The sequence below is a fragment of the Dermacentor variabilis genome, chromosome 1 (assembly GCF_050947875.1).
Source record: "Dermacentor variabilis isolate Ectoservices chromosome 1, ASM5094787v1, whole genome shotgun sequence".
Lineage (NCBI taxonomy): Eukaryota > Metazoa > Arthropoda > Arachnida > Ixodida > Ixodidae > Dermacentor > Dermacentor variabilis.
The window spans coordinates 267,728,927-267,746,769 of NC_134568.1; the positions used below are offsets into that span (position 1 = coordinate 267,728,927).

A 17,843-nucleotide genomic window follows, 5' to 3' on the forward strand; every position below is an offset into this window, starting at 1 on the left:
TAAAGTACAACATAGAAAAAATTCTGCAAACAGATTTTCCATAGCACCTTTTTTATCGTCGAAATACATTTACTCGACCTGCCCGGTCAATCAGGCATGTTTGCGACCTCATTCTTGTCCGAAAAATCAGTCAATGGCTGTATTAACTTTCCACTCGCAAACTAAAGACCCGAAAAGCAATAATGCACATGTGTTCAGTGCAAAGCGTGCATTGCTGACAAGTGGTCAGAGAAGAGGGTTCTCCGTCGCCTCGGAAACACCAATGGGGTGAACAGATGCCATGTGACATAACGCGCACAGCCGCCAAGTTTTTTTTCTTTCTTTCTTTCTTCCGTCTTGCACGGCTGCACTATAAGCAGTATACATATACATAGATTTCTGCGAGATGGTAAACAGGAGACAGAAAACACCGTGTTATATTTGTTCCTGCACTATAAGCGCTGTGAACTGTTCCATAATTGTTCCAGGAAAAATGACAACAATGATTTTTGTAGTACCCGTGTTTCATAATGTTGACAGTATGATAGAACTCGTGCATAGAACTAATACGTGGAACTCATGATAGAACTTGCGTGGTACAATTTGCCCCCCCCCCCCTCCCTAACAACTCTTTTTTTTATTCATTTGGAATTTCAGTGTCAGGGCAAACAATTGTGACACAGTTAAAATGTACATACTATAAAATGTCAATTTCTATCATTTGTTGCATTCCAATCACCATTCAGTTGATACTCCCATGACTTGAAAATGCCTGTAAGCTATGGTTGATTTTATTTCTTATTCATATTTTTTTACGTAGCTATTGGACACACATATGCATGCACACATGCACGTGCTAGTTGATTCTGGCAAAACTTGTCAAGAAAAAGTGCCAATGAAAAAGCCAGGATGAGAAAGTCATGCCTGTGCAGAACTAAATACTGAAAGTGCTGATTAAAAGAACTCTCAGGTCCTCGCGTTTCACTCTAGTGACTGTACTGTGGTATCATTACGAGATCCTATACTTTGATAACTTCAGCATTCATATCACTTTTTCTCCTACCTCATAGTCATCCGCAAGTTATCACAATATGATTACTGCTGCTGTCTGCTCCTCTACAACGTTGTGTATAGACGAGAAAACCATGGCCAGGCGACGCTACTGCGCCTCCTGACAGCGCCCCAATGTGGAAACGTCAAGCAGCGCGGTCGCGTCGTGGCGCAGTCTCCGCTTTGTTTACATTGTGCCGTCCGCGCTTTTCTTCTCTGCTCGTTTTCACGGCGCTCCGTTTTTCGACGGCGGCAGATCGCCTGCTTGCGCAACAGCGATGCAAAGATTGCCGTGCGGTTTCAAGAAGGTTGCCGACGCCGACTGCTTTTTTTCGTGGCGGCAACCTCACGATAGGGGAGCGTCTGCTTCCGAACGTGTACGGCGTTGAACAAATTGTGGACGGTGATGTGAGAGTGAAAGCCAAGTGCGTGTCACAGGTGTCCGACAAGATCGTAGACGACGTCGAGTTAGAGGTACGCACCATGTTCAGAAATTTAGCCACCTTTATTTCAATTACAACATAAGTCACACTGGCAGCAGGAACTTCTGTTGTCATACTACTTGATGACTGCATATCCATTGAGCTGCTTCTTGACGGTTCCGTCACTTCACAAAGGCATGTTCTGGAGTCTGTTTCACACGTGTCTTGCTGCTGCTCAAGAGCTGTGTCGCTGCAGTACGAAAGCACATGTCCCGGTGGTGCTGACTGCTGAGAAGACTGTTGTGATTGCCATTGGTCTGTTTGGCGCCGCTTCCACATGCATCGCATATAAATGAAACAGTATGTGTGCCTATTTGTTGTGGGGATTAAATTACTCCCATTAATATGTTTGCAAAGGTAACATTCCTGTGATTGTGTGCATATATTATTCTACAAGAGTGGTACCACTACAAGTTATGATACTTGCACACTTAGATACTTGGAGACCATGGGCAAACAACAAACATAACGCGCACGTCTCGTGCGGCTGCTTTCCGATCTGCCGCTTCCCGACGCACGCGACGACCGCGGCTTGCATTAAATACGGTCTCCTACCACACAAAAGTAGCGTGCGGCCCCTTTCGTTACCTGCACGACTAGTAATTTAAGTTGCAGCATTTGGAAAAGGGAAATAATTCTCTTGAGCTCGTCCATGCCGATTGCGAGGGAAGGCACAGTGCAATCAAATAAATTCGGGGGTTCTAAGTGCCAAAACCATGCCAAAACCACGAAATCATTATGAGGCCCGCTGTAAGGGAAAGTCTCAGGAATAATTTTAACCTCTGGGGGTTCTTTAACGTGCATAAAAATCAAAGCACACGGTAACAAGGGTGTTCTTGCATTTTGCCCCTATCGAGCTGCGGCCGCCGTAGCTGGGAATCGAGCACGCGTCGTAGAGCTTAGCGGCGCAGCACGCATGCATTTACTGCTAACAAACGGCAGATGCCACCACAATTCAACAACGCGACATGACTAAACAAACGGCCGTGCACTAAAAACAGGCATATGACTATTCCACTTTCAAGATATTACACGCGAATGCAAAAGTATGAGACTTACTTGATTTGGCGCACTGCAGTTATCCATGCTTGTCGTCTGTCCTTCTCGTACCACTTCCCAGGAAATCTGTAGAACTTCACGGGCGGCATACGGCCTTTCGTGTTTTCGAGGCTGCTGTGGCAATCAACAACACATCAGTATTGCGTGCCACCTTTCCTGGCTGATGAAGTTGCACTCGGCATCGCAAAAACCACGCGCACAAGCGCTCCCGCCGTACAGAACACGGGCGTGTGCTAGCGCAGCGACGACCCTCGGAACTTCCATCGGTCCACTAGGGGAGCATTCGGCGCTGGTGCCGCGCGGTCAAACTTTAGGTTGCCTCGTCTATAGTCAGCTGAAACATAACAGCATGATGAATGCTTTTTTTTTTTCCTTAAGACACGTACACTCTTTAAAACCTGCACACCATAGCTGTCACTATTTAACATTCATGCAACTGTCACTGTAGAACTGAGTGCAGATGCACCGTATCAATCATTGTATAATGAGGCACACATTTGTGAACCACAGGTATTGCTTTAATAAAACCACCTCCATACAGCACACTATGTTTTTGTATGTATAAGTCTGCTGTATTAAGGATTCTTGCAAGGACACTTATTATGCACTGGTAGCAGGATTGGCCCACTCACATCTTTGCGTTCATGCTTCCGGGATTGGTGCTCCTCAGCATTACAACCCCAGAAACAGCTCCAAAAATTCAATTTTTATCTGCATTGTACAAGGTGGTTGCCCGAACCAGTTTCACACTCTTGACAAATCGCCGTCTTTGTTCATTGTCATTTATGACTATGCCCCACTACTCCGTAACGTCACGTCCTAGTCGGAAAGCCACCGTCTCGGTGGTAGTGTTTATGGGAGCGAAGTCGCGGTGAAATGGGTTTCAGCCTGGAAACGGGGACAGCATCAATGGGCACAGGGACAGACGATTAATGATGGTCCAACTGGGATACTTCGTAATTTACATAGCTGAGCTGGCACAGGATCTTATAAGGCCCTGTGTAGCATGGGAGATGTTTTTCGGACAATCCAATGCAGCAGCGTGGTGTCCATAAAAGAACTAGGGACCCAGGGGAGAAATAAATATCCCGGTGGTGGGTGTCGCACCTACTCTTCTGCACAACCCATGAGGCTGTGATCTGGCGAGCTGTGTGAGCCCTGACGAAGATGTCGCGGGCATACTCAGTTGGGATGGAAAGAGTGTGTCGAAGGACAAAGTTGGGTGGCGGCTGAACAGCAGATAAAAGGCAGAAAAACCAGCGGTCTTGTGATGGGACGAATTATATGCAAAGGTTATGTACGGTAGTGTGTCGTCCCAGTCACTGTGGTCCGGAGCAACTTACATGGATAGCACCTCCGTCAATGTCCGGTTGAGCCGCTCAGTTAGTCCATTGGTCTGTGGATGATATGTGCTGGATAGTTTGTGCACGGCAGAACAGGAACAAAGAAGATCTTCGACAATGCGGGACTAGAAGGTGCGGCCGTCTCAGTGCCCGTGGTGTAGTATGATGTCATACAGAAGGAAATCCGCAATGTTCGTAGCGCAGCTTGTCGGCAATGCTCGTGTGATGGCATAACACGTCGTGTAGTCAGTCGTGACAGCGACCCACTTGTTGCCGGTTTCAAATGTATGAAGAGGGACTAGGAGATTGACGCTGATGCGAAAGAATGGTTCAGCAGAGACATCGATGGGGTGTAGGCATCTAGCATGTAATACAGCAGGTCACTTACGGCGCTGACAGAGTGCGCAGGCAGCAACGTAGCAGCGCACAGAGGGATACAGGCTGGGCCAGTAAAAGCGTCATCGTATATGGTCGTAGGTACAAGAGACACCGAGGTGGCCGGCGGTGGGTGTGTCGTATGGCTGCACAAGAACTTGTGCCCGAAGATGTCGAGGTAGAACGAGCAAAAGTTCTAGGCCGTCAGGGCTAAAATGACATTGGTACAGAATGCCGTCGCCGAGTATGAATGTGCTGACATGGGGGTCAGGATGCATAGAAGCTGCGCAATCGATGAGGAGATGTAAATAGTCATCATGGCATTGTTCATTACGAATGTCACGCAAGTCTCAAAGGACTAACACAAGCATCGATGTCATGGGAATCACAGTCTGGAATGTCTACCGAGTGACGAGAGAGACAGTCAGCATCCTTGTGTAAATGGCCAGATGTGTAAACGTCCGTGTGTAAACGGTTGAAAACACATAGCACTTATGCGAATATAATGTTTATTCGTGAGCAAAAAAAGAAAAATTACTTTTGTGGGCATAGGCTCTCTTGGACAAAGAAATTTTTTCATTTATTTATTTTATTTATTCATTCATTTACCTCACAAGCTCCCAAAGGAGTATTGCGTGAGGGGAGGATACAGGGAATTAGCAAAAAAGAAAGGAGTAAAAAGAAATTATACATTGTTAGCGAGTAAACATGAAAGAACAAATATCTAACAATATAAATAACGCAATAAATGAAACAAAATGACTGTGTGAAGTAACAAAAAAGGAGTGCCAAGAAATTATACAAATGGTAGCAGGGGAAGGTGAGAGTCGAACAATGTTAAAGCAATACAAAACAAACATTCAAACAAAACAAAAAGAAAAACAACCTATACAACTTCGCTACAAGTATGTACTTGGGTGCGCAGTATGGTTTAGTTGTGATGAATTATGGAAATAATATGCACAAGCATGCTTTGAAGGATACTGGGTCAAGAATGTCAACTATGTCGTTTGGTAGGTTATTCCAATGCTGAATGGCACGTGGTAACGCGGAAGAATTGAAAGCATTTGTTCGGCCAAAGATGGGCACAGGACTTAATGCTAATCATGCTAGAGTCGCGGTGATAATCTCTGATAATGAAGCGGGCGGCGCGGTTTTGGACCGATTCGAGAGTCGCGATTAGGTAAGCTTGATGAGGTGACCAGATAGAGGCTGCGAATTCCAGTTGTGGCCTTACGAAAGTCTGATAAGCGATTTGTCTGGTGAGGACAGGAGCATCACGCAGGTTGTGTTTAAGATAACCGAGCGTACGTGAGGCTTTAGCAGTTATTTTTTCCATGTGCGCAGGCAATGTCAGTTTAGGTGTAAGGAGAATGCCGAGGTACTTGTATGAGTTGGTGCCTGTGACGGGGTTCTTATCAAGTGAGTAATCGAAAGCGGAAAATGTCTTTTTGCGGGTGAATGTTATTAGTTTGCATTTATCAGTGTGTAGGGTCATTTGCCAAGAAGAGCACCAGTTAGTAATACGGTCAAGATCTCGTTGGAGAGCAACGTGATCGGAAGGTGAGCAGATTTGACAATAGATCACACAATCGTCTGCAAACAAGCAAATGGACGACGTTACTTCGTATGGCAGGTCGTTAATATCGATCAGAAGAAGTAATGGTCCAAGTACGCTTCCTTGTGGTACACCAGATGTTACATCGCTGATACTGGAAATAAAGTTATCGATGACGGTGAATTGCTTACGGAGTGACAAGAAATTTCTTATCCAAGATACTGTTAGGGAATCTATGTTTAAGCATGAAAGTTTAGCTATGAGACGGCAATGAGCAACGCGATCTAAAGCCTTAGCGAAGTCTATGAAAATGGAATCTGTTTGTGTGCCCTTATCCATGTTTAGGAAAATATCCGCAGTCAATTCGAATAGTTACGTTTCACATGATAGTCCTATTCTAAAACCATGCTGATGTTTAAAGAAGAACTTGTTAGTTTCCAAATGATTTGCTACGTTTGAAAAGATTATGTGTTCTAGTAACTTACCGGGAACGCTTGTTAGTGATATTGGGCTTAATTGTTAACAGCGCTTTTATCGCCGGACTGAAAGAAAGGCATAACTTTACCGACCTTCCAGTCATACGGAACTTCCCCTGTTGAGAGGGACTGTTGAAACAAGCAGGAAAGGACTGTGGTAGAGGATACTACTGTATATTTTAAGATTTTTGAGTTTATACCGTCCATGCCGGAAGAAGTTGACCTCTTGAGCTTGTTGATCAGCTCAGCAACACGTGTGGTTATATTGATGGGGACCATGTATATATAATCGAGTTCGATGGGTGTTGGTATTTTCGAATGGTCTTCCTTTGTAAATACGGACGTGAAGTAATTGTTAAAGATAGATGCTGAAAGATCTATCTTTAAGCCATAGCTGTCAAGCATTTGTGAAATGTCGGAATCTTTAACGGGAGCGATCGTTTTCCAAAATTTTTTTGGGTTGTTTTGAAGCAGTGATTGCAGATCGCAAGAGAAATACTTTTGCTTGGCTTGACGCAGGGCATTACAGTAGGCTACATCTCAACACTTATGTTTGCTCCAAGACACAGGTGTGTCAACACGTTTGGCAGTCCTGTAAAGACGCTTCTTTCTATTCTTATTGTAGAAGAGCTTTACTGAACCATGGTTTCGATCAGTTAAAGCAAAATGAAACCTTTGGCATATGCACATGTGCTAATTCCATTAACTTTTCTTTGTACAGGCGCCAATTCTCATTCACTGTCAGCTCAGAAAAAGTTGCTAAGAATAAGGACGTGAAGCTTTCCATACCATTGTTAATAGCTCTGACGTTTGCTCTTTTGTAATCAAATACTTGTTTGTTTTCAGGTGACGTGAGCATGAAGGTGCAAGAATTGTGAATAGTAATAACCGGTGGTCACTGAACCCATCCGTAAAAGTGATAGCATTAACCCTCTCGGGTGCGGACCATAGACCAAGATCCAAAATGTTATTGATATGAGTAGGCTGGTTTGTTAATTGCGCAAGTGAAAAATCAAGTGTTAGTTGAATGAACTCGCAAGATGCACGTGATTGGCCTCGCAAGTTTTGCCAGTCAATGTCTGGAAAGTTAAAGTCACCAAGAAGAAAAATGTCAGCTTTGTTATATTTGGATCGAATAGACTTAATGTTATCGTGTAATTCGGAAATGAAATTGCAAGAGCTATCGGGTGGTCTGTAGCATACACCATAAATTGTATTCGATTGGGGAAATGTTACGTAGACCCACAGACTTTCGAGACTGGAAGACATCGGCACAAGAAATGACCTGATATGTTTTTTTATGGCGAGCAATACCCCACCACCTCTTCTGTCGTCCCTATCTCTGCAATAGATGGTGTAAACATTAGAACCGGGTAGAACTTCGCCATCCGAATTTCAGAGCTGAGCCAAGCTTCCATAAGTGCCAATATATCACATTCACAGTCGTCTAAGTATGACGAAATTTCATTGCGTTTAGAAAGAATGCTACGAATGTTAGTTAATGATATGGATAGGTGCGAGGGCACGATAGGCTCATGTGGTGAATTGGGTTTTTTTCTTAAAGGCACGTGTTCCCAGCCTAGGTCTTTGCTATCGGGGTAGGGGAACTACAGCGGCGGACGCTACACCGTATGTGTACATATAGGTGTCAGTAGGTGTCATGTTGAGGAGACATACCCCCTAAGATCGCTCTAAAGTTCATAGGAAAAAATCTACAGTAGGATTCTCTTTGAATTCCCCTCAATGTTACCTTGAGTCCATGTACAGGAGGAAAGCAGTGAGGAGTACTGTAATCATGCCACTGGCAGGCCACTCTGCATGCACTTTGAAAGTTGAAAATGATCTATTCCATAAAAGCTAAATATGCCATTATGTAAAAGGAAAACTGTCCATCTCAGACTAGCATTGTAATGAGTCTAGTGTAGCAATACCCGAATAAATTTCAAAGTAATTTGAAACTTATTTGTTTGCTGTGACACGTTTACTCATACTTTTCCGCAAACTTTTTACATTATGCCGGACATAAGTTCATTAACTTTATCGCTTCAAGGTTTTCAATTTTAACGGACACAAGAAAGGCGACAGGACAAGGCGCTTGTCCTGTTGCCTTTCTTTTGTCCGTTGTATTGCGCTAAACAAAGTACTAATGCACTTCATTAAATAGAAAATTTCATGAAATCGATTTTCAGTATACCATGTTTCAACTGTATAATGCTCTTGGATTAAAAGCAATGGTTGAAGTACCTTGGCATTAGCTTTGAATATTTTATACATTGCATGCTGCTACGCTGTGCTGCATGAAACAGGGACAAAACCTACTTCTGGTGGAAGTATATTGGCAGGTCCTGATGATTCAGAAAAAAAAGGGGTCTCATTTTGCACTCACAAATTTTAATTTATTTTAGACAGTTCTTGCAATTGGGGTGATTTTAAGAATCTAGAACTTTATTGACCAGTTAACATATCTGTGCAGTGTTATTCTTACAGCTTGTCTACTGTGGGGCACTGCATTTGGTAATGCGTTTCTTCAATCCTCAGATTCCACTGCCACAGTCACTGAGTGGGTCTCCAATGCGGGACCTGTTTCTAGACCAGGAACGTGAGCGGTACAAGTTGAGGTTGCAGCACCTGATTGAACGGGTAAGCTGTCTCAGAAGCACTTGCATTTGGGTTATGTATTTATCTGTGCTTTCCTTATTTCAGGAGAAGTTAGTTTTGTCGGCTGAGCAAGAAATTCTTCGTGTGCATGGGCGAGCTGCCCGTGCAATTCAAAATCAAGCTGTGCCTCTGTCTGCTTGCAGCATACTCAGGGATGAGGAAATCTACAATGTCCTAAAGCCAGAGCAGGTAAATAGACCATACCATGCTTATTTTCGTGATGAGAAGAATGGTGCCACTGGCTGGGTACAAAAGGAGGGAAATTTGTTTATGGTGAAATTAGTTTTTGATTTCTTCTCTCTTCATATTACATGAAATGGCTGTTGCAGTGCTGAGGCAAGCAATTTTTACTCTTGGGTCTCCCAACTACCTAGCTGTAGTCTACAAGGCAGACAGGTAGCTTGTGGTCACCATTGCAACATATTCCAGAGAGACACAGTGTAGTGTTTGCCCATTCACCAGCAAGGCACAGGCAGGCTGCAGGTACTGGTGTCAACGAATGTATTGCAGAGAGCATGCACAATATTTATAATGTACGTATTATATAATAAACTATTTGACTGCCAGATTCTTTTCCTCCCCTGCCCCCGTTGAGCTTTTGTTTGCGTGTTTAGTAGACATTTTATGCTACTAGCAGTGCGCTGTGATGCTCCACATAAATGTGTTTATTAATGATTGCCTTAACCAGATAAGTCTTTTCTGATTACAGTCAACACATAGCAATTATCAAATAATAATTAACTAGGATGTCCACCTGTTTAGAGCACCTCTTTAATGTGGTGCTCATAAAAAGAAAGTGCTATACAAAGTAGCACCTGACAGCTGGCACACCTGTAGAAAGGTTCCCTTTGCTGCGTTGGTCAGATCTATGTGGGCGCAAACATGGCAGACTCATGTCGGCTTCGCTTTCACTGTAATTCGCAGTATAACAGAGATTACGTCTGTTATACTGTGACATAGTTACTAGCGCTAGCAAGGCTAACGGAAAGAAAGTTAGTACAGAACAGAGTGCTAGACTTCAGCTGACAAGCTTTATTCATGAAAACATGCAAGAAACCATTGTATGCTCAAATAAATGTGCAGACAGACACATAAACGAATGTGCCATGTAGCAGAAAACGAAATGCGCAACGAAGCCAATAGGTGCCCACAGCAAGCCATTACAAAGCATTGATCAGGTTCTTCTCAAGGTACAACACTTCTTTATGAGTGAGTGCCAGTGATGGAGCGCTTGCACATTCATCAGCAGCTTTTGAAATGCAATGCGCCTCAAATATTTCCCTATCTAACTGCCTAGCGAACCGTCTGAGCACTTGCGTGTTACGAAAACACAGGGAGCATTTACATATACATCAGCGCAGTGGTCAGTCAAGTGGCCGGCGCCTGCCATAGCATTTACAGCGTTCTGGTGCTCCCTAAGCCGGTCATTCGGGCACCTGCCTGTTTGTCCAATGTAGCACTTTCCATGGGGAAGTGGAATTTTGTATACCACCCCCACATTGCAGTCAACCAAGTGGGTGACATTGTCCCTAGCTCATGTACCTTGACTCTCCGCGTTATTTACCAGCCTGCACATTTGTGCGTTAGTGGTAAGAGGGGAAAATAGAGGAATTCCGGATCAAGCTACAGAACAGGTATTCAGCCTTAACTCAGGAAGAGGACCTTAGTGTTGAAGATATGAACGACAATCTTATGGCCATCATTAAGGAGTGTGCAATAGAAGTCGGGGGTAACTCCGTTAGACAGGATGCCAGTAAGCTATCGCAGGGGACAAAAGATCTGATCAAGAAACGCCAATGTATGAAAGCCTCTAACCCTACAGCTAGAATAGAACTGGCAGAACTTTCCAAGTTAATCAACAAGTGTAAGACAACTGACATAAGAAAATATAATATGGATGGAATTGAACATGCTCTCAGGAACGGAGGAAGCCTAAAAACAATGAAGAAACTAGGAATAGGCAAGAATCAGATGTGTGCGTTAAGAGACAAAGCCGGCAATATCATTACTAATATGGATGAGATAGTTCAAGTGGCTGAGGAGTTCTATAGAGATTTATACAGTACCAGTAGCACCCACGGCGATAATGTGAGTGAGAATAGTCTAGAGGAATTTGAAATCCCACAAGTAATGCCGGAAGAAGTAAAGAACGCCTTGGGAGCTATGCAAAGGGGAAGGCAGCTGGGGAGGATCAGGTAACAGCAGATTTGTTGAAGGATGGTGGACAGATTGTTCTAGAGAAACTGGCCACCCTGTATACGCAATGCCTCATGACCTCGAGCGTACCGGAATCTTGGAAGAACGCTAACATAATCCTAATCCATAAGAAAGGGGATGCCAAAGACTTGAAAAATTATAGACCGATCAGCTTACTGTCTGTTGACTACAAAGTATTTACTAAGGTAATTGCAAATAGAGTCAGGAATACCTTAGACTTCTGTCAACCAAAGGACCAGGCAGGATTCCGTAAAGGCTACTCAACAATAGACCATATTCACACTATCAATCAGGTGATAGATAAATGTGCGGACTATAACCAACCCTTATTATATAGCTTTCATTGATTACGAGAAAGTGTTTGATTCAGTCGAAACCTCAGCAGTCATGGATGCATTACGGAATTAGGGTGTAGACGAGCCATATGTAAAAATACTGAAAGATATCTATAGTGGCTCCACAGCAACCGTAGTCCTCCATAAATAAAGCAACAAAATCCCAATAAAGAAAGGCGTCAGACAGGGAGATACGATCTCTCCAATGCTGTTCACAGCGTGTTTACAGGTGGTATTCAGAGACCTGGATTGGGAAGAATTGGGGATAAGAGTTAATGGAGAATACCTTAGTAACATGCGATTCGCTGATATTGCCTTGCTTACTAACTCGGGACCAATTGCAATGCATGCTCACTGACCTGGAGAGGGTAAGCGGAAGGATGGGTCTACAAATTAATCTGCAGAAAACTAAATAATGTTTAACAGTCTCGGAAGAGAACTGCAGTTTACGATAGGTAGCGAGGCACTGGAAGTAGTAGGGGAATATATCTACTTAGGGCAGGTAGTGACCGCAGATCCGGATCATGAGACTGAAATAATCAGGAGAATAAGAATGGGCTGGGGTGCATTTGGCAGGCATTCTCAGATCATGAACAGCAGGTTGCCATTATCCCTTAAGAGAAAAATTTATAACAGCTGTGTCTTACCAGTACTCACGTACGGGGCAGAAACCTGGAGGCTTACGAAAAGGGTTCTACTTAAATTGAGGACGACGCAACGAGCTATGGAAAGAAGAATGGTAGGTGTAACGTTAAGGGATAAGAAAAGAGCAGATTGGGTGAGGGAACAAACGTGAGTTAATGACATCTTACTTCAAATCAAGAAAAAGAAATGGGCATGGGCAGGACATGTAATGAGGAGAGAAGATAACCAATGCTCATTAAGGGTTACGGACTGGATTCCAAGGAAAGGGAAGCGTAGCAGGGGGCGGCAGAAAGTTAAGTGGGTGGATGAGATTAAGAAGTTTGCAGGGACAACGTGGCCACAATTAGTACCTGACCGGGGTAGTTGGAAAATTATAGAAGAGGCCTTTGCCCTGCAGTGGGCGTAATCAGGCTGATGATGATGATGATGACATTTGTGCGAGCTTGAGTGGTGCTGAAAAAACACCCACACCGCACTTGTTTGCCACCTTTTTAAAAGGCAGTGGGACAAACAGGCAGGTGCCTGAATGACCGGCTTCGGCAGCATCGGAATGCTGTAAACGCTTTGGCAGGCGCTGGCCACTTGACTTACCACTGTGTAGATGTACCGTAAGTCGGCTCGAATGTAAGTCGAGCCCCGCATATCATGTGTGACAGGGGGGGAAAAAAAGAAGAGGGCGTATTCGATAACGAAAATTTATTGCTAGCTGGCATGGTCACTGGACTGCGTGTCATCACTTGTGCAATCGTCCTCACTGATGCTGCCATCATCATCGCTGCTACGGTCGCACAGCATGTCGCCGTCTAGCGAAATTCGACATTTGGCAAACGACCGCACCACGACATTTTGTGGAACAGCCGCCCATGCCGAATCCACTCAACCACACACAGCCATCAGGGAGGCTCTTTTGACGATTCCAGTTGGCATAAGTTCGCGGCTTCTGCCACCAGCCGCTCGTACTCACGGCGGAGCAGGTCCTTAAAAGGTGAAGATCCGGGCTTCTTTTGTGACCATGTTGCACTTCACTGGCAGGAACTGATCACGCATTTCAGTGACGTAGGCTGCAAGCTTGGTGTACAGCTCCAAAAAGCGTCCAGACTTCGGCCCATGGGAAATTCTTCACTTGCCGTCACAGGTGAAAATTTTCCTTTGCTGCAGTCGCCATTCTCGCACCACCCGATCATAAACATCGAACTTGCGGCCCGCTGCGCAGTGATTTGTTTTTTCGGCGTAAAGATTGGCAGCCCTCTTGAACACTGCTGTGAACGAGCGCAGAATGTTTAGTGGGCCTGGAGCACTCGTGATGACTGAAGAAGCATGGAAGTAGCACTTAGCCGGCAGTCAAGTCAGACACGTCAAACTAAGAGCTACAGGGAAAGCGAAACACGCGAGCGGTGTCTGCTCTTCCATGAACTATCGATACTCCCCGCAAGTGCCGCCGTTCTGAGGGTGCTGTCGCGAATGGAACAGCGGCACTTCCATCAACTATCCTTCACCCCCCCCCCCTTCCACCATGAGTGTTGTGTACACTGTAAAACTATTAAAAATGTTGAAAAACCCTTCCGAAAAGCAAACAAATGCGCGGGATAGTGAAACGCTATAGGTAGGGCCATAGAGCAAACATAATATTGTAACTACGTTGTAGCTCCCCTGATATCTTGTTGGTCTCGCTTTTTTGGCAGTGCCATGTTTTGGTTTCGATCGTAAGTCGACCCCCCCCCCCCCCCCCCCTCTCTATATCTTCAAATTTTAAAAGATAGGTAGACTTACAATCGTGTAAATACGTTACACATAAATGCTCCCTGTGTTTTCATAACACGTAAGTGCTCAGACGGTTCGTTAGGCAGTTAGATAGGGAAATATTTGAGGCGCATTGCATTTCAAAAACTGCTGATGAATGTGTAAGCGCTCCATCACTGGCACTCACTGAAAAAGAAGTTGTAAAGGATGTTAACAAACGGCATGGAGGCTGAGAGGTAATTTCGCCCCAGAATTGTGGGAGATGGCCGTTCTCGGGCTTCGCCGAGAGTTAAAGCAGCTGGCCGCCTGGGTAGTGAGCCTGTAGGAACTTTTTGGCGGCAGATAGCCCGCGTCGCCACCTCGGGACGTCTTAACCTGTCGCGCATGCAGTCTTGAAACGTAGGAAAGGGTGTGACGTTGGAGGCCCTTTGCCCCGGAAGCGCGGACGGAGGCGCCGTGCCTTGGACGGACCACGAGCAAAGTGTCATCAGGGCGTCAATGGGCATGCCTGGGGTACAAACGGGCAACTTAAAGCCAGAGGGATCTGTGACCCGAGGCGCGGTATCTTGAAAAACAGGCTGGCACCGGAGACACAATCCATCTCTGCACTTAGCTTTATGGGCCCGCCGAAGGAGACGAACCATGCACAAGATGGCACGGTGAATCGGTGGGGGCGCTTCGGCAGGGGTGCCCTTTGCGGCGCGCAGTGCGCCATGGTTTTAATTAAGGTGCGAGGATGGGGCGACGCAGATAGTCGTTCCCCGTAAGTGTTCTTCAAAGTGTCGGGAGACGTTGCCATACATGTCGCCGAGCAGGACGGTTGGGATGTTGTTTGTTTATTTGTTGTTTGGTGGTTTTCTCTCCCTCTATCTCTCTGAATGTTCCAAGGAACGCAGGGAGAGGGTGAGAGAGAGCGTTCAATGAGTGACAGCCCAGTTGACCCAATCAGGTCACTGGGGTGTCGTGATTTGCCATGAGGGGATTCGGGAGGAGCAACTGAAGGGTTAAAACCTGGCTCTTGACCTCTTACGGGGGTTCCGGGCGCAGGAAAGGTGTTCTGCACTTTCGGCTCTGCCGAGTTAAGGTGCCAGTCCCAGTGTAACCGAAGGGTCTGGACGTACGAACGGTGTTATGCACTATCGGCTATGTCGAGTTGATACGTCAGACCCAGTGTAAATAGCTGTCGATGTAAATATTGTGTACATAAAGTGTTTTCTCTAAGTGCAAACGTCTGTGGCGTCCTATCTCTGATGGAAAAGGAGAAACGACGACAGCTGAAGAAAAGTTTCTCTACCAAGTAAGCTGGTTACGCCAGCTTGGAGCACTCTGTGCTACAAGAGGAAGGAAGGTAGAAAATTTACTGAAGTGTTGTACCTTGAGAAGAACCTGATAAATGCTTTGTAATGGCTTGCTGTGGGCGCCTATGGGCTTCATTGCACATTTATTTGAACATATAGTAATTTCTTGCATGTTTTTATGAATAAAGCTTCGCAGCTTAAGTGTAGCACTTTGTCCTGTAACAACCTTTTTTCCGTTAGTCTTGCTAGTGCTGGTAAGTATGTCACAGCAAATGCAACTAGCCCAACTTTCTGCATTGATTACTCTGTTATACTGCCAGTGTGTTGCTCATGTGTCTGCCAGACCAGCATGAAATAATTAAAAAGTGTTTTTATTTTCTTTCGTGGTTGACATCCTCCTGAGTTTACAGCACCACAAAAGAATTTACGTGTGATGAGTGAGTGAAGTTGGCTTACATTGATCAGTTTTCCCCTGACGATCCTTAATGAGTACTGGTCAGTAAACATCTTACACTCGTTAAATTCTCTACATATGTGTGTGCCTAGGTTATATAACAAATTGTACGCCCCATCTTTTCTGGCACTTATATTTTAGCGAAACTGCATTCCCATACCTAGAAACATCTAGAAATTCCAGATTTATTCAATGTGTTTCCCACAATGCACAGTTTATTCCTACAAAAGTTCAACCCTTGATGCACTCAGCAGTTTGCAAACACCAATGTTTTACTCTCCCTTTAAGCATCGAGAACACCAATTGGCACAAATTGCATAATTTCTTACAGCAGCCGCAAAGTGCCTATAACATCGAAATTTCTCGACCTTCTTCCGCCAAAGACACCAGCAAAACTCAAGATCATGTGTGGGACCACACCTTAGTGTTCTTTGCTTGCAGTTTTAAGTGTTTTTTTTTTTCAATATTTTTTCTTTTTTCATTTACAGATGTGTGTCAAAAGTCCTGAATCTATCCCAGACAAGAAGGCAAGTAATTGACTTTGGTGTTTCCTTTGTTTTCTCTTTTTCTTCCTTTTTCTTTAATAATCATATGAACTCTTTTAGTACTGAGGGATTTAGAAAATGTTTCATTTTTGTGTTTTAGGATGATAAAGACAAGAACGTGCGATCGAGGTATAATGGACGTCTCTTCTTGTCGTGGCTGCAGGATGTTGAAGACAAGTGGGAAAAAACAAAGGTATGTTTTATGTTGTAAAGACATAAAGGTTGTGGAATGAGGATTTTTAAAAGAACATATACTGAGTGTTTCAGCGAACACTTTCAAAATTTTTTAAAGGTTGCCTGTGGCAGATAGCTCAATTCTAGTTTATGAGCTAGTCTACTCGAAGCGGCGGTCACTAGTTTCACGCAAAATTGAATTGCAAAATCGACTAATTAACAAGATACAGTAATTAACTTTTAGCTAATTATCTTGTGACCCATATTGCCATTTACAAATTCTAACAGTGGACTTCGCAAGGCGAATCCACTTGCAACGAATTCTCAGGACGACACCAGTTTCGAGATATAAATTCCCGAACTTTGCGGAGAAATGCATTGGCGTTCCAGTTACTTATGTGCTTCAGTGCATGAAATGACGTTTTGTTAACGAATTAGCTGGAACGCCAATGCATTTCTCCGCAAAGTTCGGGAATTTATATATCGAAACTGGCGTCATCTTGAAAATTCGTTCCAAGTGGATCTGCTTTGTGAACTCCACGGCTAGAATTTGTAAATTGCAGTATGGGCCATAATGTAATTAGATGAAAACTTAATTAGTGAATGTTTATAATTTAGTCGATTTTGCATCTCAATTTTTTGTGCAAGTATTTTTCCGCCACTTCGAGTAGACCAGGTCATGAACTAGAATTGTGATATCTGCCACAGGCAACTTTTAACGATTTTTGAAAGTGTTTGCTGAAACACCCTGTATAATTTAGACAAAGCACAACTGCTTAATGTGCAGAATATGGTAAAGAGCAGCTTTATTTTCCTATTTGCAAGCTTCCCTTTTGCATTAATTATCTGCCACTTAGGTGAACATGCATGGTTGAAGGAAAACCAGGTTATAGTTTATGTTGTGCATTAACCTGTCTGGTACAAAACACATGCGTCACAGCCTGTTACCAATCATGTGGGTACTGCTGTGTAGCCGAGTAGAAGTGAAAAGCAAGCATGCATGAAGAGATATGTAATGTGTGGAGCACTTAGGTTCTTCCACACTCTAATCATTTTGACAGCATTCTGATTAAGAGCTCTTTACAGACTCAGAAAATGTGATAGTTAAGCTGCGTTACTTAAATATCCGGGAGGGTAGCATCAACGCAGATTTTGCATAAAGCTTGGGTGCATGAAGTTGTTCCATACTGGAAGCTTACACAATCAGAAATGATACAGTAAGGCTAGTTGGTGCTTGGGTATAATTTGCATGAAAACGAGTAATACACATTGACAAGAAAACTCATTTAGGGGCTTACTTTCTTGGGTATGCATACACACTGCGGTAGACTTTTGGGTGCATTGCTATTGCTTCATTGGTTGCATGCATAATTGTAATTCTGAAGTATGCACAATTCTGTGCAAATAAAGGTAGTCATTAGTTGATGCTATATACACCTTATTGAGTGTTTGCAC

At 44.1% G+C, this 17,843-nt stretch overlaps 1 protein-coding gene across 4 annotated transcripts in view; it reads left to right on the forward strand.

The window, feature by feature from the left end:
* Nucleotides 1-17,843, forward strand: part of LOC142564363 (uncharacterized) — a 60,112-nt gene that overhangs the window by 30,956 nt on the left and 11,313 nt on the right. For all 4 annotated transcript variants that reach the window (XM_075675370.1, XM_075675347.1, XM_075675355.1 and 1 more), the window contains 4 exons: nucleotides 8,861-8,962; nucleotides 9,026-9,169; nucleotides 16,158-16,196; nucleotides 16,315-16,407. In XM_075675370.1, coding sequence (XP_075531485.1) covers nucleotides 8,861-8,962; nucleotides 9,026-9,169; nucleotides 16,158-16,196; nucleotides 16,315-16,407 — 378 coding nt within the window. The remainder of the gene's footprint in view (nucleotides 1-8,860; nucleotides 8,963-9,025; nucleotides 9,170-16,157; nucleotides 16,197-16,314; nucleotides 16,408-17,843) is intronic.